This window comes from Aquarana catesbeiana, linkage group LG12, assembly GCF_042186555.1.
Source record: "Aquarana catesbeiana isolate 2022-GZ linkage group LG12, ASM4218655v1, whole genome shotgun sequence".
NCBI classification, from domain to species: domain Eukaryota; kingdom Metazoa; phylum Chordata; class Amphibia; order Anura; family Ranidae; genus Aquarana; species Aquarana catesbeiana.
Genome location: NC_133335.1, coordinates 59,012,836 through 59,040,137, shown reverse-complemented (window position 1 = coordinate 59,040,137; position 27,302 = coordinate 59,012,836). Strand labels below are relative to the sequence as shown.

At 44.0% G+C, this 27,302-nt stretch overlaps 1 protein-coding gene across 4 annotated transcripts in view; it reads left to right on the top strand.

Annotated features, from left to right (window-relative positions):
• The window catches only part of LOC141114281 (NXPE family member 4-like), a 319,509-nt gene that overhangs the window by 200,583 nt on the left and 91,624 nt on the right, over positions 1 to 27,302 (top strand). For all 4 annotated transcript variants that reach the window (XM_073607882.1, XM_073607878.1, XM_073607879.1 and 1 more), the window contains one exon: positions 11,783 to 12,495. In XM_073607882.1, coding sequence (XP_073463983.1) covers positions 11,783 to 12,495 — 713 coding nt within the window. The remainder of the gene's footprint in view (positions 1 to 11,782; positions 12,496 to 27,302) is intronic.

Genomic DNA, 27,302 nt, shown 5'->3' with positions numbered 1-27,302 from the left:
TATATATATATATATATATATATATATATTTTATATATATGAAAAAATATATATATATATATATATATATATATATATATATATATATATATATATATATATATATATATATATATATATATATAGACACATAATCACACACATAGGTTGGACTTGTGTCTTTTTTCAACCTCACCTACTATGTAACTATATATATATATATATATATATATATATATATAAGGAAAGGTGTACAAGGCCAGTTGGTATAGATACGGTAGTAAAGTAATAGTAATGTAGTGTAGACACGGGGGCATCTATTGGCTCAACGCGTTTCGTGGCTACCGCCACTCTTCTGGGCCAGTCCACCTCAGCTCCCGGGAGCTGATGTTTCTTCGGTCGGCCCCCAGCTCCCCATGTCCATGCCCAACCTCATAGGACTACCAGTAAGTAGTTTTGAGAATCGGTCTATACCCCCCCTTTTCTCGTCCTTTCTCCTCCCCTACACAGATCTACTATATAGGCTTTTTTAATTAATATATATGTTTTTTTAATATCTATAGACACCCACTGCATACCTGCTCCTGAAGCGTGGCGGTAGCCACGAAACGCGTTGAGCCAATAGATGCCCCCGTGTCTACACTACATTACTATTACTTTACTACCATATCTATACCAATTGGCCTGTACCAACTAATTTTAGCTACAATTATTTACTATGGAGACACACTTCAGTGAATCTGGCTATCTACAGTACGTACCAATATGAGCCAATCATGTTGTTCTATTATGGAAGCGTGAGCCAATGGTCGCCCCGATATGTTTACAATTGCAATAATAATTTATCCTACAGATTCATTGGATTTTACTTGTTTACCTTGCTTACAATGAATTATCATAGAGACGTGTTTTTTATCTATTTGCTTTTTAAAGTATGTACAATATGAACTAACCATGTCATTAACTGTATATATGCTATACCTTATGTACAATTTAAAACCTGTCTCGTTATGAATAAGGATTTTTCAATAATATTATGAACCATGTTATTATTTCTACTTTTTGTTACAATCCATATATTAATAAATAAACTATGGAGCGCCAATTGAGGTTATGTGATACTTCCATGCAACATGTCTTGGTTCCGTCGTTTTTTGGACACTCGCCACATTCATGGTTTTTAAGTTGTTATCTCCTGGAGTGCGTGTTTCATTCAAAGTCCCGCTTTTCCGTTTTCTTTTTTCATTCTTTGGTGAGATATCAGGGGTCTAAACAGAGCCCCTGATATCTCACTTTTGAAACCAAGAAAGGGACTGAGAACTCAGTACTTCTCTGTAGCCTCAGCTGCACTGCAGTTTAATGAACAGGAGACCGAGGCTCCTGTTAATTCATAAACAAAAGCATAGTAAACACAGTTTACTATGCTTCAGTTATGAATGAACACAGGGAGTGATCATTACCGATCACTCCCTGTGTTCATTTAGAAAAGGAAGGGGTTTGTAAATTACATTTACCAGCCCCCTTTTCCCGGCCTCCATCCTAAAGATCCCCTATAGCAGTCAGCGGGAGAGAAGCCAGCAGCACTATGGGGAAGGGGCACACAGTTATTTTTTTATCGCTTTAATTATTTTTCCCATTATGGGCGTGAGTGGGGCCTTATGTCTAAGTTTTGCCTAAGGCCTCACAAAGCCTAGAGCCACCTCCTGAGAGTGGCCTCTCACCTTACTGCTGTAAGGTAACAGCATGGGAAAACAACCAATAATTCAGATATCCTCTGTAGGTCCTTGCATAGATAGCTGGTGGCTTCTGTAACCTTTGGGGTCTTCCTCCCATTAATCCAAGAATCGGTATTAGGTGGTAGATGGTGGCTCCTCTGTACCGAACTTCCACACTCACCCCAAGTGGGATGCAAAGGAGAGAAGGGGAATGAAATAGTGTAGTATGTCATATAAAATGTAATATTAAAACCAACACAAGGTAACACTCACAATAAGCAAGATGAGACACAGTAAAACATCCACGAGCGCCGAGCTTGTCTCCCGCTTCACTTCCGGTGTGCCTGTCAGCCAATCCCGATGCGTATCGTCACAGGTCACGTGACTTCATCGGGGGGATGCCTTTTGGCGAGGTAATCAGTGCATCACCAATCACGGTAAAGGGCCTATGACATAAGCTCTTTACCATGTGATCGGCAATGTCCAATCACAGCTGATCACAGTGTAAACAGGAAATGCTGGTAAGCAGCATTGTGTCTAACAGTACCGTCTATCAGTGCCCATAAGTGCTGCCTATCCGTGCCTATCTGTGCTGCCTATCAGTGCCAATAAGTGCTGCCTTTCAGTGCCCATGTCAGGTACCATGAATCAGACTGAGACTGAAGTGCAGTAAAAATCACACTATTTAATAAAATGGCATAAACAGAGCAAACGTAGTCAAAACATAGCCAGAATCTGGTAACCAGGACTGGTAGTTAGAGCAAGCCAGAGAATCGGGAGTCCAGAGATCAGTGAAGTCGGGTGCAGCAAACAGGATCAGGAACCAGAGGGGAAGTCAGCCAAGCAAAAAGTCTTTCACAGGAAAACACAGCAGAAAAAGTCTGGATATGTTGACCAAGGCGAAGGCACAGAAGATCTTATCCATGCAGTTTAACCACCTCAATACAGGGCACTTAAACCCCCTTCCTGCCCAGACCAATTTTCAGCTTTCGGTGCTCTCACATTTTGAATGACAATTACTCAGTCATGCAACACTGTACCCAAATGAAATTTGTGTCCTTTTTTTCACACAAATAGAGCTTTCTTTTGGTGGTATTTAATCACTAATGGGTTTTTTATTTTTTGTGCTATTAATAAAAAAAGACCATAAATTTTGTGAAAAATTGCCTTTTTCTTTGTTTCTGTCATAAAATTTAGCAAATTAGTAATTTTTCTTCATAAATTTTGGCCAAAATGTATACTGCTATATATCTTTGGTAAAAATAACCCAAATTAGTGTATATTATTTGGTCTTTGTGAAAGTTATAGAGTCTACAAACTATGGTGCATAGTTGAATGGTGAATCTCATTTCTTGAGGTCAAGTCCGAAAACTACAAATACCCCCCAAATGACCCCTTTTTAGAAAGTAGACATTCCAAGGTATTAAGTAGCATGGTGAGTTTTTTTAAGTTGTAATTTTTTTTCCACAATTCTTTGCAAAATGAAGATTTTTTTTTTTTTTTTTTTACAAAATTGTCATATTAACTAGTTATTTTGCTCACAGAGCATATGCATACAACAAATTACACCCCAGAATACATTCTGCTACTCCTGCATATGGGGATACCACATGTGTGGGACTTTTACACAGCCTGGCCACATACAAAGGCCCAACATTGAAGTAGCACCATCAGGCGATCTACGAGCATAAATTGCACATCTCATTTCTCAACCACCTTTTATACTTTTGAAGGCCCTGGAGCACCAGGACAATGGAATTGCCCACAAAATGACCCCATTTTGGAAAGCAAACACCCCAACATATAATCTATGAGGCATAATGAGTCTTTTGAACGGTTATTTTTTTTCCAGAAGTTTTTGGAAAATGTGGAAAAAAAAATGAAAACGCATTTTTTTTTTTACACAAAGTTTTCCGTTTATAAGATATTTCCAACACAGCAAAAATGACACCCCAAAATACATTCTCCTACTGCTCCTGAGTATGGGGATATTACATGTGTGGGACTTTTACACAGCCTGGCCACATACAAAGGCCCAACATTGAAGTAGCACCATCAGGCGATCTACGAGCATAAATTGCACATCTCATTTCTCAACTACCTATTACACTTTTGAAGGCCCTGGAGCAAAGTTACACAAAGTTGTCCATTTATAAGATATTTCCAACACATAGCAAAAATGACACCCCAAAATACATTCTGCTACTCCTCCTGAGTATGGGGATACCACATGTGTGAGACTTTTACACAGTTTGGCCACATACAGAGGCCCACAATCCAAGTAGCACCATCAGGCGTTCTAGGAGCATACATTACATAGATAATTTCCTGGCAAAATATCATTTTTGAAGGCCCTTCATATTTCTAACACATAGCATGAATTACAATCCAAAATAAATTCTATTGCGGAAAGGGTAAAAAAAAAAGTATTACCTGTGCTTTTAGTAGTGTCCATAGAAGAGAGTACTGGTCCAGGCAGCAGTTAGGGATGTGCTTAGTGACAGCAATAGTAATTATCCAGGCAGCAGGCAGGAATATTGTCTATGGTCAGCACAAGGATATTGTCAGCACAACCAAAGCATTTGTCCATAGAAATTCTCCAGGCAGAGACAGCCAGCACAGCCATAATATTGGTCCTGGTACACTGTTACCTGCAGACACTCATTATTGTACTGCTATCCAGCCCTTCATAAACATACTGCCTCTTGCTAAAGCTAATTATTTGCATAGTCCAGGTAGCAAGCAGAGGTGTGGTCCATTCATGCGGCAGGCAAAGGCATGATGGCAGTAAGTCAGCAGCAGGCTGAGGCCTCCAATCGGGTAAGACCTGTGCACAGGGGCACAGGGGTAGAGGCTTCGACCCACCCAAATCTCTATGAAGCCTCAGGACTCCAGACCCTAGTCCGGAAATTACGAAACCCGGAGAAAACAAAAAAAATTGTTTTCTCCATCAGGAAAAACTACTCTGGAGCCCCTCACATATATGAGACCCCTGTGTACTACAGTAGCAGGGCAACAGATCAGTCCAAGCGGTAGGCAAAATCATAGTCCATAAAACAGGCCAGGGTCATTTCACTAGCAAGCAGTCCAAATGGTGGGCAGAGGCATAGTCACAAAACAGGCCAGGGTCAGTTCACGTGGAAGCAGTCCAAACGATAGGCAGAGGCATAGTCAAAAAGCAGGCGAGAGTCAGTTCACGGGGAAGGCAGTGGCATGGTTATTTGGGGAAGCATGGAAAATGGTCAGCACAGATGATGAAAATGGGGAAAATATGGGCTAATATTTTAGGGATGTATGATAAAGTTCGAAGCATTCACAAATGCAAAGACCAGGTTGGGAGGGACACTGGGGGACAATGGTAGCTGGTATCTTTTCAAAATCCTCTTCTGCTGCACATGCAGCATCTTTTTTGCTGTCTTCGGCTTGCTTCAGATGGGGGAATGTTGTACGGGGAAGTGGTGTTCATGAAGTCGGCTAACAGCATCAGAGCGAAGGTCTTCTGGGGGGGTCTTTGTTGATAAATGAGGGATGTGACTACTTCTTCTATTAATTTTAGGAAGGGGGCGGGGCTTTCTGTGGATTTGGTGTAGACTATGTAGGAATTATAAACGGCCAAATGGATGTACCAGAATCGGGACCTCCTTATTAACAAATAGACAAATAGGGCTGAATCATTTGATCATTGAAATCCCCCCCCCCCCATGTAGAGATGATAATCTTGGACACATGTTGGCTTCCTCATCTTCGCTGAACTACAACTGTAGTGTCTTCGTGAATGGTGGACATCATGTGCACGTACCTGTTATCCTTCCACCTCAAGGTCAGCACTTCTTTGCATCTCAGTGTTGCTCTTCCCCCCTTCGCAGCTTTTTGTTGTTGTGGGAAGCCCTTCCTATTTTTTCTGGAGGTTCCGCAGGCCAGGGTTTTTTCGATGTATAGGTGTTTGAAAAGGGGCAGGCTGGTATAGAAGTTGTCAAGGTATATACAGTGCCTTGCAAAAGTATTCACCCCCTTGGCTTTTTACCTATTTTGTTACATTACAGCCTTTAGTTCAATGTTTTTTTTTAATCTTAATTATATGTGATGGATCAGAACACAATAGTCTAAGTTGGTGAAGTAAAATTTGAAAAATATATACATAAAACTATTTTTCAGAAATAAAAAACTGATAATTGGCATGTGCGTATGTATTCACCCCCTTTGTTATGAAGCCCATAAAAAGCTCTGGTGCAACCAATTACCTTCAGAAGTCACATAATTAGTGAAATGATATCCACCTGTGTGCAATCTAAGTGTCACATGATCTGTCATTACATATACACACACCTTTTTGAAAGGCCCCAGAGGCTGCCACACCTAAGCAAGAAGCACCACTAACCAAACACTGCCATGAAGACCAAGGAACTCTCCAGACAAGTAAGGGACAATGTTGTTGAGAAGTACAAGTCAGGGTTAGGTTATAAAAAAATATCCAAATCTTTGACGATCCCTAGGAGCACCATCAAATCTATCATAACCAAATGGAAAGAACATGGCACAACAGCAAACCTGCCAAAAGACGGCCACACACCAAAACTCACGGACCAGGCAAGGAGGGCAATAATCAGAGAGGCGAAACGGAGACCTAAGGTAACCCTGAAGGAGCTGCAAAGTTCCACAGCAGACACTGGAGTATCTGTACATTGGACGACAATGAGCCGTACGCTCCATAGAGTTGGGCTTTATGGCAGAGTGGCCAGAAGAAAGCCATTACTTTCAGCAAAAAACAAAATGGCACGTTTTGAGTTTGGGAGACTCCCAAGGCATGTGGGAGACTCCCAAAATGTATGGAGGAAGGTGCTCTGGTCTGATGAGACTAAAATTGAACTTTTTGGCCATCAAAGAAAACGCTATGTCTAGTGCAAACCCAACTTATCACATCACCCAAAGAAAACCATCCCCACAGTGAAACATGATGGTGGTGGCAGCATCATGCTGTGGGGATGTTTTTCAGCAGTCATGACTGGGAAACTGGTCGGAGTTGGGGAAAGATTGATGTTGCTAAATAGAGGGATATTCTTGAGCAAAACCTGTACCACTCTGTGTGTGATTTGAGGCTAGGATGGAGGTTTACTTTCCAGCAGGACAATGACCCCAAACACACTGCTAAAGCAACAGTGGTTTAAGGTGAAACATGTAAATGTGTTGGAATGGCCTAGTCAAAGTCCAGACCTCAATCCAATAGAAAATCTGTGGTCAGACTTAAAGATTGCTGTTCCCAAGCGCAAACCATTTAACTTGAAGGAGCTGGAGCAGATTTGCAAGGAGGAATGGGCAAAAATCCCAGTGGTAAGATGTGGCAAGCTCATAGAGACTTATCCAAAGGGACTTGGAGCTGTGATAGTCTCAAAAGGTGGCTCTACAAAGTATTGACTTTAAGGGGGTGAATAGTTATGTACATTGACTTTTTCTTTTATTTTGTCCTATTTGTTGTATGCTTCACAATAAAAAAAAAAATCTTCAAAGTTGTGGGCATGTTCTGTAAATTAAATGATGTAAATCCTCAAACAATCCATGTTAATTCCAGGTTGTGAGGCAACAAAACACGAAAAATGCCAAGGGGGTGAATACTTTTGCAAGGCACTGTATGTATCCTTTTTTCAGAAGTGGGTAAGCCAGGTGCCATACGATTTTTCAAGTTGTGCCCATGTAGGCTGGGCACTCAGGGGGCTGGAGCCGGGAATCTCTTCCTTCATATATGCGGAACGCATAAAGATATCCCGTGACTCTGTCACAGAGCTTGTAAAATTTTACTCCATATTTGGCCTTTTTGCTAGGAATATATTGTTTTATTCCTAGCCGGCCTGAAAATGGTACCAGGGACTCATCCACACATATATGCTTCTTGGGGACATAGAGTTCTGCAAATCGTTGGGAAAATACATTTATCAGTGGGCGGATTTTATATAGCTTATCGGAATTTGGATGATTGCGGGGAGTGCCCTGGGTGTTGTCGTTAAAATGAAGGAATCTCATAATCATCTCATATCGGGACCTGGGCATTATGGCAGAATACATGGGCATGTGGTGGTTGGGGTTGGTGGACCAATAGGCATGTCCTTCATTTTTTTTTTTGTAAGCCCCATGTTTAGGGTGAGGCTCAAAAACAATTTGATCTCCACTCAAACGGACAGGCTTAAGATGATTGGGGGTTGTTGGCAATATACTGCTGGGCATATAAATTCGTCTGGTCCACAATGAATTGCAGCAAAGTGTCGGGCAAAAACAGATGAAATGGAATAGTTAGTAGCAGCGCTAATAGCAGTGATAAACCAAATACTTTACATAAACTGTGATAATTTAACAAAAAAGGTACATGGGTTGTAAAAAAACGTCCATCTGTATAAATAAATAATGTTCAAAGCCTTAAATCCATGTGAATAATCTTCCAGCACAATGACCTGGTAAATCCTCCACAGCACCGCAGTGATGACACCACATAAAGTGCTCGCTTACCCTAAGGCAAGCTTTAAAAGCCTGCGACCTGTTACCCGGCCAGGGCCTTTATCCAAACGGAAACCAGGGGGGCGATATTCCAACACCCCAACGAAAGGGGTCAGCACCGGCACAAATCCCGCTAAACACAGATCACACAGGTAGCCATATAGTTATCATTCAGATGTTCCCCTTCAATCCAGAAATGTTATTTGCATTATCTCTTGTTTTCACAAGATGTCCTCAGCCTTCCAGTTTAAATGATTTCAAGCCCCACCGAACCTGGAAGAGGGGGACATTGATGTCATTGCGTCAGCACTCTCTCTGCATCCTCCAGGACCACTCACCACTGGGAGAAACCTGTTATTAACTGTTCCTCAGAATGAGATGCTGCCTCTCGGGATGCCTGAATAGAAATAGCAAATGCCTGAATAGCAAAGGCATCCATTACCTGGTCATTTGTTCTCTGCAAATAGATCACCTGAGAGAGAGAGGGTTTTAGTTTTCAACATTTATTGCTGTCTTCTCACATATTTTCACCATTTATGACATAATATTTATATATTTAAATTCTTAATAACTAATGTGTTCACTTATTTTGTATAGCTTGATATTTTTTATATAATTTAAAAACAGATGAAAGCAATCGATCTCTGTGAAATTTTGGGTGTTGGCCTGCACACCTGACTGTGCTGTGAAAGGGGAAATAATTGGTGATCCTGAGTCGGAAGGCAGCCATGTTGGGTTGGCAAGACCATCTGGCATGCGTCCCTGGCTCTTGGGGGACGTGACACTCCAGTAGTTGGGGGAGTTGAATTTCCTGTGCTGGTACTCAGGCGTGATGTGGCAGCACTGGTACTGGGCCTGGGCATTTGTTCATGGGGCCTATCGCTGGCGGCAGCACTGGTACTGGGCGTTTGTTCCTGGGGCCTATTGCTGGCAGTAGCGCTGGTACTGGGCCTTTGTTCCTGGGGCCTATTGCTGGCGGCAGCGCTGATACTGGGCCTGGGAATATAATCCTTGTTGCTGGCGGTTGCCTGGTTTCCAGAGTGCAGTGCCCTTTTAGGAGGGACCCATTCTTCATCTGAATCATTACTACTCTCAATCGGTTCAAATGCCAATTTTGATTCGGAATCAGAATTGGAATTGGAATCTGATGACAACTCCCCAGTGCTCTCATCAGTCATGGAGAGGATCTGGAACACCTCCTCACTGTTATATACTCTTTTGGACATGGCTGTGTGTCGGGTAGCTGTGCGGTGACAGATGGGTGGCAGGTGACGGTCACTGATGGGCTGTGCAATAGGTGACGTTCACTGATAGGTGATGATGGTGTGACGGGCGATGGTCACTGATGGGTGACAGGCCACGGACGGTGACGGATGATGGTCACAGATGGGTGGCAGGTGATGGATGACAGGCCACAGTCACTGATGGGTGACGGGTGCACCGCTGATGGTCACTGATGGGTGACGGGTGACAGCGCACGGTCACTGATGGGTGACGGGTGCACCGCTGATGGTCACTGATGGGTGACGGGTGACAGGGCATGGTCACTTATGGGTGACAGGGCACGGTCACTGATGGGTGACTGGTGCACCGCTGATGGTCACTGATGGGTGGCAGGTGATGGATGACAGGCCACAGTCACTGATGGGTGACGGGTGCACCGCTGATGGTCACTGATGGGTGACGGGTGACAGCGCACGGTCACTGATGGGTGACGGGTGCACCGCTGATGGTCACTGATGGGTGACGGGTGACAGGGCATGGTCACTTATGGGTGACAGGGTGACAGGGCACGGTCACTGATGGGTGACAGGGCACGGTCACTGATGGGTGACAGGTGACAGGGCACGGTCACTGATGGGTGACGGTTGCACCACTGATGGTCACTGATGGCAGTCTCTTATGTGACAGGTGCACTTTTATGGGATGACTGTTGGGTGACAGATGACAATTGGGGGGGGCGATGGGACAGGTGTGGTGTTGGTACAGACACTACTAAACATAGATCTGTAACTCACTGCTCCTAGCTGTTCTCTCCTCACACTGGAAACGGTGTGTGAGGAGAGAAGAGCTGGTAACAGTTAGTTACCGCTCTATGTTTAGATTTAGTGATCGGCTGTAAATGGATCACAGCCGATCACGTGGTACATAGCCCTGGCTAATGGCTGTTTACTATCGTCGGTGGCGAGCAGTGTTCCGGGGAACACGCTGCCACAGACAGACGCGCAGCACGCTTGCGATCGCGTGCATGCACCGTGTAAAGTGCGGGAGTTACCATCCGTGATCGGCCGTGACTTCATCACGGCTGATCACGTGGTAAACAGCCATGCCGAGTGGCTGTTCACCCCTGTCGGTGACGAGCGGTGTCTCGGAGACACGCTGCCACCGACAGTACAGGGCTGCGCGCACACGATCGCACGCATTCCCTGTTTAAATGGGCTCACGTTATATGACATCCGCCCAGAACGAGAGCCTTACCGTCCCGCCGTCATATGACAGTGGGCGGTAGGCTAGTGGTTAAATAGCTAGCAGAGCTAGCTGACGAGCAGGAAATAAAGACTAGATGAGTCACTGTGGAATGAAGAGTGCTGGCAATTAACTGACAGCTGAGCACAAAGCTCTGAGAAGGAAGGGCTGAGCCCAGCCCTGACAGCCCATCAGTGCTGCCTATCAGTGCCCATTAGCACAGTCTATCAGTGCCCATCAGTGCAGCCTCATCAGGGCACATCAGTGAAGGAAAAAAATAATTTACAAAATTTTATAACAGAAACTAAGAAAAACTTTTTTTTTTCCCCAAAATAAATGTTCTGTCTTACCACCAAAAGAAAGCTTTATCTATCTCAAGAAAAATTATAAAAATTGTGTTTGGGTACAGTGTTGTATGACCGCGTAATTGTCCTTCAAAGTGCGACAGCACTAAAAGCTGAAAATTGGCCAGGGCAGGGAGGGGGTGAAACTGCCCTGTAGGTAAGTGGTTGACAATCCAATAAAAGCTTACATGGAAAATGTAATTTCATGTTGTGATTGCTACCTGTCTACTGGTCATCTCTTTCCACAACTTCCTGGAATACCCTACATGCTTTGCAGCTTCTCTTTCTTAGGAATGGTCAGGGTTTAAAATTTTGAAACAGCTCTGGCTTCAATACTACCCCACTTCCCCCCCTCAAAACCTCTTCTCTCCTACAAGATGTCCTAAGCCTCCCTGCCTGAATGACACCTAGAAGACAGACTGAAGACACACTGTGGGTGTTGGACATCATTGACCTGCTCCCTGAGAAGGCATCCTACAAATACAGTTTAATGATGCAAAGAGTGTCTGAAATCATGTCCAGCACTGCTCTCTGCATCATCAAGAACTTCCCACCACCAGGACAAAATCTGAAGAAGAGAACCATGAAGAGCTTGGAAAGAGGTAAGTATAAAACATATATTTCATAAAACAATGTGGAACAACCTTTATGGGGGTCAATATGAGGGAGATCCTAGAGTTGTGCATTAAGTTTCCAATTGTTAAACCCCCCCTGCCCACCCCATTGCAGCATATTTTTTCCACAAAATCTTGGGCCCTTTAAACTCGTATTTATAACTATATTTATTTATTCTAGAGCTCAAATGCAACACTACATTCCAGCAATCCCACTGTAAACCCCAAGGAAAAAAATGTAACAGTTGCCAGCTTCTCATTAGAGGATGAAAGTCGAGCTTTCCTCATCTTCAAAAACATTTCTGTCTCGATTCCTTCTATCATATTCACCCACAAAGACAACACAACCAGTGCTAAGAAAAGCAGAGCTGCCATACTGAACCCAAGAAAAAAGTATTGTGTTGGAGAGACAATAATTGTCCAAATTGAGATGTTTGACCATTTGGGTAACAGGAAAACATATGGAGGAGACTTCATAAGAGCTAGGATCTTTTCCCCAAATCTTAAAGCAGCGGCTTCTGGAAGAATTGAAGATTTTAACAATGGAACCTATCATGCCTATTTCACATTATTTTGGGAAGGAAATGTTTTCTTCTCATTGGTCCTCTACCATCCAAGTGAGGCTGTTGCAGCATTGTGGAGAGCGAGGAACTGGGGCTATGGCCTCATTTACTTCATGGGGACTTTTACGAATGGAACTCATCAAGTGAAGTCTGAATGTGGATTCCAAGTGAATACAAAGAAGGAAATATGTGAATATAGAAAGGAAGAATACAATGAGATATTTTACTGCGCTAAACCAGAATCTTTCCATTGTGGGTCATTAATATACCTTCAGTCTTTCAACAGTGATCTCTCCTTTCTAAGCACACTTGAAAAATCTATCTTTGGCAGGTCAGTACATATGCAATGGAAACTGTTTTTCCGTCAACAAAAACATATGCAAATTGTACAAGAATTCAATAAAATATACAAATATAAACCTACACTCTGAAGTGACATTCAGTGGTAAAAATAAAAAAAATATTTTAGGCAGGATTATGCAAAATCTTACACAATTTATAAAATGAACACATTTACAAAATTCTATGGAACATTGACCAGGGAATTTAGACCCCTTTCACACTGGGGTACTTTTCAGGCATTTTAGCTCTAAAAATAGCGCCTGTAAAGCGCCTGAAAAGCCCCTCTCATGCCTCCCCAGTGTGAAAGCCCGAGTGCTTTCACACTGGAGCGGTGCGCCTAAACTGCCCCTGCCATTGAAATCAATGGGCAGCGCTTCTGCAGCGGAGCTTTCCGGGGGCTTTTAAGCCTTTCCTTGGCCGCTAGTGGGGGTTAATAGCTCCTCACTATTGTCCGAAAATCACTGCTATAACAGCGATAAAGCTCGGCTAAAACTAGTAGTGCTTTACCCCTAACGCCCCCTGCCCCCCCACCCCAGTGTGAAAGTAGCCTTAAAGCAGAACTTCAGGCAAAGAGCTAAATTCATATTTGAAATAAATATAGTTATGTAGTTGTTTTACCTGCCAAATGATTAGTATTTCTAAGGGCACTTTCACACTGGGGCGGGGCGGGGGGGGGGGGGCTTTACCGTCGTTTTAGCGGCACTTTTCGTCCACTAGCAGGGCGCTTTTAACCCCCCCCTAGCAGCCGATGAAGGGGTTTATAGCGCCCGAAAAGCGCCACTGCCGAATCGCTTTGCAGGCGCTTCAGCGGCGCTGCCCATTGATTTCAATGGGCATAGGCTCTTTAGGAGCGGTGTGTACACCACTCCTAAAGCACCCCAAAGATGCTGCTTGCAGGACTTTATTTAACGTCCCGCAAGCACACTGCTCCAGTGTGAAAGCACTCAGGCTTTTACACTGGAGTGACAGGAGAGGCGCTTTGCAGGCGCTACTTTTAGCGCTAAAACGCCTGTAAAGTGCCTCAGTGTGAAAGTAGCCTAACTATTCAGTCCTGAGATTTATACAGCTCTGCCACACAACACTGCTCTGCCTGGCAGGGGAGGAGACCTGTTCTTTTTCTGCTGCAGGTACACTTTCATTTACATGTCTCCTCTGCAGAAAGTTAAAGTATACGCAACATACTGTTGTTACTCCATGGCCAAATCTAGGGGGTGCTGGGGCGGGCTGCACCCCCCAGGCTACTTTGGTTGCTGTGCAGAGCTAAGTGCTCCTACTCCTCTGCATGCTGCAGATCACCCCACTGCAGTCCTCCCCTTAGACTTGGGGGCAGTGACATTGCTAACTCTGCATTACGGGACCCTGACTTGTCCCACATCCCAAGTCTGTTGCTCTGGGTGCTGACACTGCCCCTGGCAATACTTACTTGCACACAGCCACTGACCAAGAGAAGTAGGATGGGGAGTGTTCTGTATGTTTTTAAAAAAACAAAAAACACATACTTACTAAAGCCATATCAGCTGCTAAAGGGGGGAGGGGCAGTGAACTTTAGAAGGATTTAGGCCTCATGTACACTGCTGCTGTTAAACGGACGTTTAGGGCATTTTTTTCAACTGCTCCTGAACTCTCCTCTATGTTATCTTATCAGTACATGTACACAGGGTTGTTTACAGTCGTTTCTAGGCAGATGAGGTTAGAGGCTTTTTTTGGAACGCAAAAAAATGGGTTCAGAAGCTGAGTTTAGAGGCAACGCAACGCAAGCGCCAAGCGTGGCTAAACGCGGTAACTCGGGTTTAGCCACGTTTCGTTTACAGGCGTTTTTCATCTTTACTAAAATATGTGTGATGACTGCGCTTAGGGCAGTGAGTAGGTCTGTTGCCTCCCTAAATGGAGCTCCCCTAGGGGTTCTCCAGACGGTAAACAGAATATAAAATGGGGTAAGTGGCGCTTCCTACAGGTGGTTATATTGGACATGAACAGGTAAATTATGGAGGGAAGAGAAGTGGGGAGCCGATGTGCTAACCCAGGAATGAGGATGCCCCACCTAGATACAAAATATATATGTATATATAATTCCCCCTTCAAAAATGGTTACTAGTGTTACAAATACCTGTGTACAATAATCTAATAAATGTGTAGTGTAAATTTATAGAGTCCCAGCTAACGTTAAACTCCGTTAGTGTTAAAGTATGCCATTAGTGATATAAACGTAAAATGTGCCATAAAGTGGCTACTAGGCTTGTCAAAATGTTCAGCCTCTCAAAGTGATGTGTAGACGTAATCAGTGTCAGATATATCGTGTTGGATAAAGTGCAATAGGCGTAATAGCTGTATGGTGATGTTCCTAGTGGTTAACTAGTGGTATACCTCCATATACTAGAAATAAGCCAATAAAGCTACAAACGATAAATAATAACCACAGGTATAAATAGGTCACCATATATAGCCAGCTTAAGTGAGCCGCTTAAAGAACCGCACTCTGTGGCCAAGTTGGAAAGTCCATAAACATTATATACAAACAGAAATCACATATGTGTTCATATAGCAGTCCATAAATTATGCAACAAGTGTTCTTCAGAAACTGTGAGGAAAAAATTCAAAAAGGTGACTTGAGTGCTTGCAGTATCCTTGGTGACTTTGTGCTCCCCCTCAAGGGTCCCCACTCACCGGATCCAATCACCCCAAAGGGGCAATACGCATGTAGGTGTAACTGCTGCGAACTCTTCACCAGCGTGATCGATAGAAATCCAGGGATGGTCCTCAGTCTTCAGGAAAAAGTTAGGGCCTGATCATAATGGGTCCCTCATGTAGGGAAAAAAAGGAAGGATAGACTCCCATAGTGTAGTATGTTGAAATTTATTAAAAACATTATATATGAAAAATGTATTTATATAAAAAATTAAACAAGTCCAGCAGCAAAGAAAAAAACCTCAGGTAAGTACTCCAATCCTAAATGTGCAATTGAATAGAGTAGGCTCTACCTAAAGTCAAGCGTGTAGGACAAACAGCAATCAGTAACGCTGGATGGAGACAATACCGGTAGTCTGCGCTCCACCTGCATTCCACCAGTCCGTAACCAGGAAATGATGTAGCGTGCGTGGCGCTGTCATACGCGTTTTGTCATAGACGTCCTCAGCGACGGTGCCAGCACGCCACGCACCACGTCATTTTGTAGGGAAGCAGCCATGCCTGTCCCACCCCTCGGATGAGGGGGCGGCCAATCGTAATACGGCACAAAGGTGGAGCAACGGGCTCCTACCCCTCCCGCAGTGTCCGCAATGATTGAACTTTATTAGAATCCTAGGATTGGATGACATATAGTGATTTTGATATTTCTTGTTTAGACACCATGGCTGGTTCTCTGTTACAATACAGGAATAATACATATGCATATACATAAGTGATGCAAGCGTATGAGTATTGCTAAATTGTTACTGACTCGTCTGTGCAACACATATAATAGGTTCCCCCTCTAGGCAACTCCTATTGTCCACAACGTATAATGTGCCAGATATAAACGAATAAGCCTTATCACATGAAGATTGGGGGCACATAGGAGTGTCCTATACACGATATAATCCCATTACAGTTCTTAAAGGAGGATGGTGGTGAAAATACCTATGGTTAATGTAAATAATGAAAATAAAAATAATATAATAAAAAATATTAATAATAAAGATAATAATAAATAATAAAAAAAAAATAAAATAAAATACATTAAAATAAATTAAATAAATGAATGGAAGGGGGCTAGTCACCCATAATCCCACGGTGGTGGACGTGAGTGTGTGTGTAATACATAGATAAGCACACAATACAAGCACCTAAACACCCCCTCATATAAATACTGGTGAGGACTCATTGCCCAGCTTATACAGATTGTGTGGCAGGCCATATGGCATGTAAGTACAAAACCACAATAATACCATAGCAAAGATGGCGGGTGTGAAAAAAATATATATAGGCCCTGCCGGGGGTTAGTGGGGGGAATTAAAAGGTGACAGGGGGGCATTAAAGACCCCAATTAGGGCATCTTAGATACACATGATACTATTCCAGACGATCCCTCTTATCTAATCTATTCCATAGGTTGCCCCTCAAGGGTTAGCTTCGAAGCAATTTAGATCAATATCTATGTTGAGGCCCCTTGGAGCAAGGGACCCCAACCGAAAAATCCAGGCAGTTTCATTTTGTGAGACAAGTGTAGTTTTATTACCACCTCGCCAATGGTCCCTAATACAGTCAATCCCATAAAAGATCAAACCCGTGGGATCACGATTGCGTACTGCATCAAAGTGGCGGGAGAGATGGTGTTTTGGGAACCCCTTTCTGATGTTTTTAATATGTTCACGTATTCGCACATATAAGGGTCGAGTGGTTCTTCCCACATATTGCAATTGACATGAGTGCTCTGACAGGTTATGAGTTCCCTAATGCGATATTCTTTGTGATCCGTTTTTGACTTCATCTTTGGCTATTTAATAAAAAAAAAAAAATAAATTTTAACCACTTGCCGACCAGCTGCCACAATTTTACTGTGGCAGAATAGCACGGGTAGGTGAAACGACATTAACTTACATCGCTTCCCCTTTTGGCAACTAGGGGCGTGTACCTGGATCTGATGCACGTGCTTGGCGGGCGCGATGACCGCCGGGCACCCGCGATCGCTCGTGACAGAGCGAGAACCAGGATCTGTGTGTGTAAACACACAAATCCCGGTTCTTTCAGGAAAGGAAAAGAGACACAGCGCCTCTAAGTTCAGTATTGGTAAACCATTTAATAAGTCAAAAGTAAAACTACTCAACATGTGAACCTTCAGCGGGTGGGGAGGATTCTTTCCACCTGCTGAATGGTTAAACTTTGGACTCTGGATGCTCACAGGTGCTTTCTATATCATTATCTATGGCATACATAAATATACCAACAGATCCGCGCTTACAGACTAATTTACACCTGCAGCCCCCCTATGTGGGAAGGGGACACCTAAGTGATCCCCCAAAAATTGAAAATCAAAGTATAGGGAATGGCGCTGTGTTAGAACTAAGAGTGTGGCTGTAAATTAAACAAATGCTCAAGTGTATAAAATAATTACTATTTAGAAGTGAAAAAATATTTTGGTATGATCCAAAACTTCTACAAAAAATCTATCCTTATTTTATTGAAAACACCTTATTAAGTGGTAAAGAAAATATGCTACTATATGTTCAAAAAATACCACAAATATTAAAACAACACCATTATATAACATATATAAATCTTCACATTAATAAATATAAAGTGACAAGTGCCAGAAACAGTGGTTATCAAACCATAGTGCATTAATGTGCAATAACCATTTGCAATAATAAATCATTAATAATGTGTCAAATCGCAACTATGTATCAAAGAAAAAAATCCCATATGCTGTTTGGTCCAAAAATGTTCATAACAGTAATATAATGTGCCGTGCAATCGTGCAAGAAATTCTTCTTTAATGGTAAAAAGCCGTGCTGTCCCTTGATGTAGTAAAAGTCCCCACTGGGTATCCACTTAAGTGTTAAAAATATTAAAAGAAAGGTTTCCACATAGCGTGATTCTGTTTAAACAAGGGACAGGAAGTCCCCACCTCCGTGTATGTAAGCAGTTGCCTTTAGGATTGGGAGGCGTGGAAGGAAATTGGCACCCACACGACCGGAGTGACAGGACCAACATCACACGCTCGTACCCCTGCAGGGGTGGAGTGCTCCGGTGAGTGCAACCACATTGGGGGGTGACTACCAGTTATCACAGCACGGCTTTTTACCATTAAAGAAGAATTTCTTGCACGATTGCACGGCACATTATATTACTGTTATGAACATTTTTGCACCAAACAGCATATGGGATTTTTTTCTTTGATACATAGTTGCGATTTGACACATTATTAATAATTTATTATTGCAAATGGTTATTGCACATTAATGCACTATGGTTTGATAACCACTGTTTCTGGCACTTGTCACTTTATATTTATTAATGTGAAGATTTATATATGTTATATAATGGTGTTGTTTTAATATTTGCGGTATTTTTTGCACATATAGTAGCATATTTTCTTTACCACTTAATAAGGTGTTTTCACTAAAATAAGGATAGATTTTTTTGTGGAAGTTTTGGATCATACCAAAATATTTTTTCACTTCTAAATAGTAATTATTTTATACACTTGAGCATTTGTTTAATTTACAGCCACACTCTTAGTTCTAACACAGCGCCATTCCCTATACTTTGTTTTTCAATCTTTGGCATACATGCTTTATCAATTTGTCTAATTACTTAGGTGTGTATATATCTCTGTATGTTTATTCTGCACTTTAGCTATGACTAAGCACCATGTCTGGTGTGAAACATGTCAGCGGCTGTGCAGTTAGTCTGTACCTACCCTTGATGCCTTGATTTTAAAACGGAAAATTGTATACTTACCGTAATTTTCCTTTCCTGATGCCAAACCATGGCAGCATACTAGTGATAGAGCTCTGCCTCTTGACCACTCCCTCAGGACCAGCGAATAGCATAAATAAAAGGCCTAGTTAGGCCCCACCAATTAGCTACATACCGAAACGTATAAGGGTGGGACCGTATGCTGCCATGGTTTGGCATCAGGAAAGGAAAATTACGGTAAGTATTTGATACAATTTTCCGTTTTCCTGATGCCAACATGGCAGCATACTAGTGATAAATAACTAGCTGACAGGGTGGGATCTACATGTCAAACCAATCTTCTAATTAGGATGAGACAGAAGACTGAATAGTCCTTCCTACAAAGTCCCCCGACGACAAGGCCCCTGGGTCTATTCCATCAAGTTTGAGTAGGAATGTTGGAACGACCACGATACCCCTGTACAGATGGGCACCATAGATTCTCTTGAATGTGCTGCCTATGAGGCTTTAACCGCTCTGGTAGAGTGCGCTGCCGTCGCTGACGGAGGCTCGCGACCCCTAGTCCTATATGCACAACCAAGCCTGCTAGGATAGAGGAGGTAACCTCTTTCCCTTGATAATTCCCAGCTGGAATGACAAAAGGTTTATTTAGATGACCTGAAAGGGACAATTGTGGACAGATACTACTTTAAAGTTCTGAAAATGAATAGTACGTGCGACTTTCCTGTGTGGTGTTGTGGAAAGTTAGGCAACGTCCAGCTGTCTGTTAAATAGCAGGCTGCTGTTACGTTTGATGCAGGATGATCTACAAGACCCAACTCTACACTTTCTGGAAAGAAAGGAATATATATGTACATATCAGCCTGGATGTCACATCACTTTCTCAAACTCAACCTATCCAAAACCGAGCTCATGATATTTCCTCCCTCAGGTGCCACTTCCCCTGATCTCCCTGTCAAGATCAACGGCTCAACTATCAACCCATCTCCCCACGCCAAGGTCCTAGGTGTAATCCTGGACTCTGAACTAACCTTTCGACCCCACATTCTATCACTATCCAAAGCTTGCCGCCTCTGTCTTCGCAACATCTCCAAGATACGCCCCTTCCTAACCAATGACACCACAAAGCTTCTAATCCACTCCTTGGTCATCTCCCGCCTTGACTACTGCAACTCCCTCCTCATTGGTTTACCTCTAAATAGGCTATCCCCACTTCAGTCCATCATGAACGCTGCGGCCAGGCTCATCCACCACACAAACCGCTCAGCGTCTGCTACACCCCTCTGCCAATCCCTCCATTGGCTGCCACTCAGTCACCGAATTAAATTCAAGATACTAACTATAACCTACAAAGCCATCCACAACCTGGCCCCTAGCTACATCTCTAACCTAGTCACAAAATACCAACCTAATCGTTCTCTTCGCTCCTCCCAAGACCTCCTGCTCTCAAACTCCCTTGTCACCTCATCCCATGCTCGCCTTCAGGACTTCTCCAGAGCCTCCCCCATCCTCTGGAATGCTCTACCCCAATCCGTCCGATTTTCTCCTACTTTATCCACTTTCAGACGATCCCTGAAAACTCATCTCTTCAGAGAAGCCTATCTGGCCCCCACCTAACAACTGTACATTTATCTTCTCAATCAGCACATCACCCACAGTTATTACCTCTTGTATCTCTTGACCTTCCCTCTTAGATTGTAAGCTCTAAGGAGCAGGGCCCTCTGATTCCTACTGTATCAAATTGTATTGTATTTGTACTGTCTACCCTCAAGTTGTAAAGCGCTACGTAAACTGTTGGCGCTATATAAATACTGTATAATAATAATAATAATAATATATATATTTTTTACTTTGAAGCTCCAAAAGCTTGAATCTCTGATAACCTTCTGCTTAAAGTTCTTGCAATTGATACTGCCTTGTAAGTGATGGCCTGAACCGAACATTGCTCTGTTGGAACAAACGGTTAAACTGATAAGAGATCCAGCATCTCCAATAGATCTTTCTTTCTTGCTGACCGACTCCTCACGATTGCCCTCAAAAGTTGTGCAATCTGAAGGATTAGTGGCCCATTTAAATGTGTTATTGCCGAGATAGCCCACACTCGTGAGCTATGTGAGGATAGGCTGAGGGCTGGAGGAAGTATAGAACAGCTGAGACTGGAAGGACAGTAGGATCAATGTCTCGCCCTACCAAAAAAAAGCAAACCTGTTCCAGAATTAGGTCTAGATGTTGTAAGTAGAATGTCTTCTTGCACACAACAAAGTAGAGATCACTCTGGAGTGAAACTGGAGCAACCGGAGTTGTCCATCCTCCCCCTTTAATGCCCCTGCTTGCAGCCCCAGTCTGCATATGCTATGGAGGGGAAATGTCTTCTGTACCCTGAAATGAATGGCCAGGGAAAACAGAGGGCCTCCTGGTCAATATGGAGGACTGACTATGACAACTATGTTCTCCCTTGACAGCCTCAAGAGGAATCTCATTTACGGGAAATGTTGGGTAAAAATATATAGGTTAGATTGCAGTCCCAGGGAGAGACCAGAGCATCTGCCCCTTGTGCCTTGGGGTACAGAAACAAAATCAGACCAAAGTTTGTGATTACTGTGGGAAACAAGGAGGTCTGTGGTAGGCCCCACCTGTGGACCAGCTCAGAGAAGACCTGGGACGTAGACCCACTCGTGCTCTGGGAAGCTTGTACTTGTTCAAAAAAAAAAATCCGCTGGGAGGTAAACTGCTTCCGAAATTTTGCTGGTGATATTCCGTCCCAGGCGTTATGGGTTTCACCTCTCCGAATAGCATATTGCTGCGAGTTTCAACCTGGAGCTGAATATTGGCGACTACTGCCCTGTTGCTAAACTGCAAGGAGATTGGTCCTCCTTGACTCTGTGTAGTAAGGCCAAAGTGCTGAAAGGGCTGTTTGAACCCCCAGCACGTTCAAGATTACTCTCCTTGGCTGGGAAGCTCTGTTTGCCTTGACCGAAAGTCCCTCGCAGTGCATCTTCCCGGCTGTCTTGCAGACATGATTCGTACAAAATGTTCCAGTCTAAAAGGTCTTAACAGACCGAGACTTCAAGGTCTTTCCATCACCGCGGACCGCTACTCATACTGAGTAACACTTATTAACTGTGTTCTATCCTGTTTCCTCCCTTGCACTAAGAATTCTAGATGAAATTTGCGCAGGTGCCCATGCACCCCAGGAATCATCTATATGCATGATGACGTTGTGCCCAGATGACTGAGGCACTGAGAAGCCATCAAACAAGCGGAAGTATTCGTCCTCAGAAATCTGTTTTCTGACTGTCAGAAATCTGTTTTCTGACACCTCCTCTGATGGAAATAAAACAGAGGAACTAGCAGAGCACCCCCCGGGTACACCAATCATTGGGATGGAGAAAGTTGGCTTTGCTTTCCCTCTAAGGTGTGAGGATAGGATAGGCATCCTGATGATCCAGCAACAGCCTCCAGCCATGTGGTTATGCTGTTTAATGGACTCTGTCTTAAAGAGCTCAAAGAGGGCCCCACAGGGTTCAACCTCTTCCGATCTGCAACTGGACACTGACCAACATCTCCTGCGAACTCCAAACAGGATTGGGTAGAAAACTTGCAAACCCTCTTGAGTCTGAAGAGTCTGTAAGCAATGTAGCAGCCCACCCGCTGTTGTGGTGGACTTGGCAGCTTCGTGGAAGAGAGGAGCAGTGAGGAATCTCCCGATGTGACCATGAGCGTCTGGTACCTTCATCCAAGACTCTGTACAACATGCCGTCCAGAAACCCATGAAGCGTGCCTTCTAGGTCTTACCTTAAGAGTCTGGGCATGCACTTGTGTGACTGGCTCACTGATCCCCCCAGAAGTCTGCACCAAGACACAAGCCAGACCCTTGGCATCCACTGCTACAAAAATGTAATTTTTGGGAAGATACTTCCAATAGGAAATCATGTCTAAGGGGATGCAGACCCTGCCACTCTCCTCAGAGTCCTGCAGGTGCAGCAGCTGGTTGATAATTATTAAACCATTCCCGTTAGACTCACCCAGTACATGGGCTGGTTATTGCTGGTCTGCCGACATCTGCAGATGCTACAGTATGTAGGAGCAGATTGACTATTAGCTTGTTCAGAGTATACAGTTTCGACATCCTGTTTATATGGGCATTTTTCTCGAACCCCCTTTATTCTTCCTCACTTTTGTTTCTAGGAAGCAATACACAGCCCAGGGTCTCAACCATATGGCCTCCCTAGCCGCCAAAGTGCCAGGGTGCTCTTTCAGTGGCTATACAAGCAACTAGGAGGGACTTCCTGGTCAGCCTCCATATTTTGAGTAGCAGACTGTTGCATCTGTATTATATGTAGCAAGGACCCAGGCCCCCTTCAGTCCAATGAGAACCTCATTCCCCAAAAATCCCCCATGTTTGAATTTCACAATGATAAGTATAAAACAGAGTGGACCAATGCCCTGTCTGCATGTTCATTTAAACGTATCCAGATCATTATTGAGGACTGAAGAACTTAACCAACTACGGGATGATATTACCACTATCCAACAGAGTCTGACATCTCTACAACAACATAAAGATTTTGCTGATTTAGACACTCGCCTTAATAAAAATCTTAATAGGCTGCTGAAAAATGTCATCTCTGGGAAAAATGACAACCTTGCACGGGATCATATGGACTATGAAAATGGCAGTGTATATATATATGGAAGAAACCTACTTTCCCAAAGCATCCTTCTAAAAAACAGGTCAGTTTCTCTGATTTGGATAATGACAGTATTTATGATACTATGGCCGCTACTGCCTCCGATTCTTCCCCTGACTCGGCTGGTCGGCCAATCGGTGTTAACTATCAGCTGAATGCGACTAATACTTCAAGTTTAAACAAGGGCGCACAGGGCTCCAGCAAGAAGAAAAAGGCAAAGTCCATAAGAAAACGAGAAGGGGTGGCCAAAGACACAGATGGAGCCAACAAGGGTCACTACACTCTGAGAGATCGGACACGGAAGTAATATCGAATGTAGTGCATTTATCTAACATAATTCTAAGCCCTTCAGAATTATCACTACTATCGAAGGGCCTGAACTTTTGCCCAGATCGACATTTTGATTTATTCGGACCATTTTGGATATCAATAAGTTTGTGCGTTCTCTCACTTTGAAAAAACATTATTTTGGTGATTCCGATGATGGATTGGCCACAGACGCTGGAGATCACGATGCTGCAGCCGCCGCTACTTTGGGTGAATCCTGCCCCCCCACCTCCCTCCAGCTTTTCAGAGCTGTGTGCTCTTTGCGATTTGGAGGAACTTCCTATTGAGTCTGCACTTACCCCTATGGAGGTGTCGGTTAGTCGCACGACCATCCCCTTTCGGCTGAGGTGGGACTTCTACCCGATCAACTCCAGGGGCAGGGATATGGACCTTTTTCAAAGGTTAGTAGAGGGGGACTTGACTCGTCTGGCGCACGGCTGCAGGGATCGCTCCAGGATTGATAATTTAACCAGTCTAGAAAGGGAGGTTCTCATTCATCTCAGTGAAAATAAAAATATTGTAATCAAAAATGCTGATAAGGTGGGCTCTATGGTAGTGCTAGATTCGGATACATATAGGAATGAAGCAATTCATCAGTTGTTGGATGACAACACCTACTTAAGGTTAAAAAGGGGCCCTACGTCGGCGTTTAACCACTTGCCGACCGCCTAACGTAGATATACTGCGGCAGAATGGCACGGGCAGGCAAAATCACGTACCTGGTATGTGATCTGCCTCCCGCGGGCCCGAGGCGGTCGGCTTCGTTAGGGGAGCGATCCAGGCTGAGGGGGAGACCACTCATTTGTGGCCACCCCCTCGCGATCGCTCCCAATGAATGAGAATCTTCCTCTGCTGCTGTATAGTAAACAGCGGCAGAGGAAGTGATGTCATCTCTCCTCGGGTCGGTAATTTCCTTTCCAGCGCCGAGGAGAGAAGACATCTGAGTAAGTGCACAAACACTACACTTACAGTAAAACACACTAGGTACACTTTTCACCCCCCATCACCCCCCGATCACCCCCTGATCACCCCCCATCACCCCCCCCCCCGTCACAGTGACACCAATAGCAGTTATTTTTTTTTCTCCTGATTACTGCATTGGTGTCAGTTTGTGACAATTACAAGTGGTTGGGCAGTTAGTTTTAGCTCCCTTTAGGTCTAGGGTACCCCCCTAGTAAAATTTTAACCCCTTGATCACACCCCGTCACCAGTGTCACTAAGCGATCATTTTTCTGATCGCTGTATTAGTGTCACTGGTGACGCTAGTTAGGGAGGTAAATATATAAGTTTGCCATCAGCGTTTTATAGCGTCAGGTACCCCCATATACTACCTAATAAAGGTTTTAACCCCCTGATTGCCCCCTAGTTAACCCTTTCACCAGTGATCACCGTATAACTGTTACGGGTGACGCTGGTTAGTTCGTTTGGTTTTTATAGTGTCAGGGCACCCGCCGTTTATTACCTAATAAAGGTTTAGACCCCTGATCGCCCGGCGGTGATATAAGTTAGGTTTTAGGGTCAGATGGGGTCTGCGTCACCCCAGGCAGCGTCAGGTTAGCGCCAGTACCGCTAACACCCACGCACGCAGCATACACCTCCCTTAGTGGTATAGTATCTGAACGGATCAATATCTGATCCGATCAGATCTATACTAGCGTCCCCAGCAGTTTAGGGTTCCCAAAAATGCAGTGTTAGCGGGATCAGCCCAGATACCTGCTTGCAACTGCATTTTGCCCCTCCGCCCGGCCTAGCCCAGCCCAGCCCACCCAAGTGCAGTATCGATCACTGTCACTTACAAAACACTAAACGCATAACTGCAGCGTTCGCAGAGTCAGGCCTGATCCCTGCGATCGCTAACAGTTTTTTTGGTAGCGTTTTGGTGAACTGGCAAGCACCAGCCCCAGGCAGCGTCAGGTGAGTGCCAGTACCGCTAACACCCACGCACGCACCATACACTTCCCTTAGTGGTATAGTATCTGAACGGATCAATATCTGATCCAATCAGATCTATACTAGTGTCCCCAGCAGTTTAGGGTTCCCAAAAACACAGTGTTAGCGGGATCAGCCCAGATACCTGCTAGCACCTGCGTTTTGCCCCTCCGCCCAGCCCAGCCCACCCAAGTGCAGTATCGATCGATCACTGTCACTTACAAAACACTAAACACATAACTGCAGCGTTCGCAGAGTCAGGCCTGATCCCTGCGATCGCTAACCGTTTTTTGGTAGCGTTTTAGTGAACTGGCAAGCATCAGCGGCCTAGTACACCCCGGTTGTAGTCAAACACTGCAGTAACACTTGGTGACATGGCGAGTCCCATAAGTGCAGTTCAAGCTGGTGAGGTGGCAAGCACAAGTAGTGTCCCGCTGCCACCAAGAAGAAGACAAACCCAGGCCCGTCGTGCCCATAATGCCCTTCCTGCTGCATTCGCCAATCCCAATTGGGAACCCACCACTTCTGCAGCACCCGTACTTCCCCCATTCACATCCCCAATCAAATGCAGTCGGCTGCATGAGAGGCATTTTCTTTATGTCCTCCCGAGTACCCCTATCTAACGAACCCCCCCAAAAAAGATGTCCTGTCTGCAGCAAGCGCTGATATAGGCGTGACACCCGCTATTATTGTCCCTCCTGTCCTGACAATCCTGGTCTTTGCATTGGTGAATGTTTTGAATGCTACCATACACTAGTTGAGTATTAGCGTAGGGTACAGCATTGCACAGACTAGGCACACTTTCACAGAGTCTCCCAAGATGCCATCGCATTTTGAGAGACCCGAACCTGGAATCGATTACAGTTATAAAAGTTACAGTTCCAAAAAAAAGTGTAAAAAAAAAAAAAGCACAAAAAAATATATATAATAAAAAAACAAAAATAGTTGTTGTTTTATTGTTCTCTCTCTCTCTCTATTCTCTCTCTATTGTTCTGCTCTTTTTTACTGTATTCTATTCTACAATGTTTTATTGTTATTATGTTTTATCATGTTTGCTTTTCAGGTATGCAATTTTTTATACTTTACTGTTTACTGTGTTTTATTATTAACCATTTTTTTGTCTTCAGGTACGCCATTCAGCTGCAGCGCGGATTTATTTATCTTGACAGCGTTTGCTCCCACGATACATAAAGCCGTGACTCCAGCGTTGTCGGAGGTGATATATGCCGAAGCGGGGGGGCAGCAGGGGCGGAGGAGCGATTTGCTCCTAACTTTTGGGGCGGATGCCCCCATGCTTCGGCATATATAAATGGTGCATGTATGCCCATCATTAGAAGTGGGTGGATGAAGGGAGGTATTCTAATGGTGGGCATACCCACCAATCAATCCCTTTTTTCGTTCAGCCCACAGGCTGCATGAAAAAAAAGATTACAATATATGCCCAACAGGGACC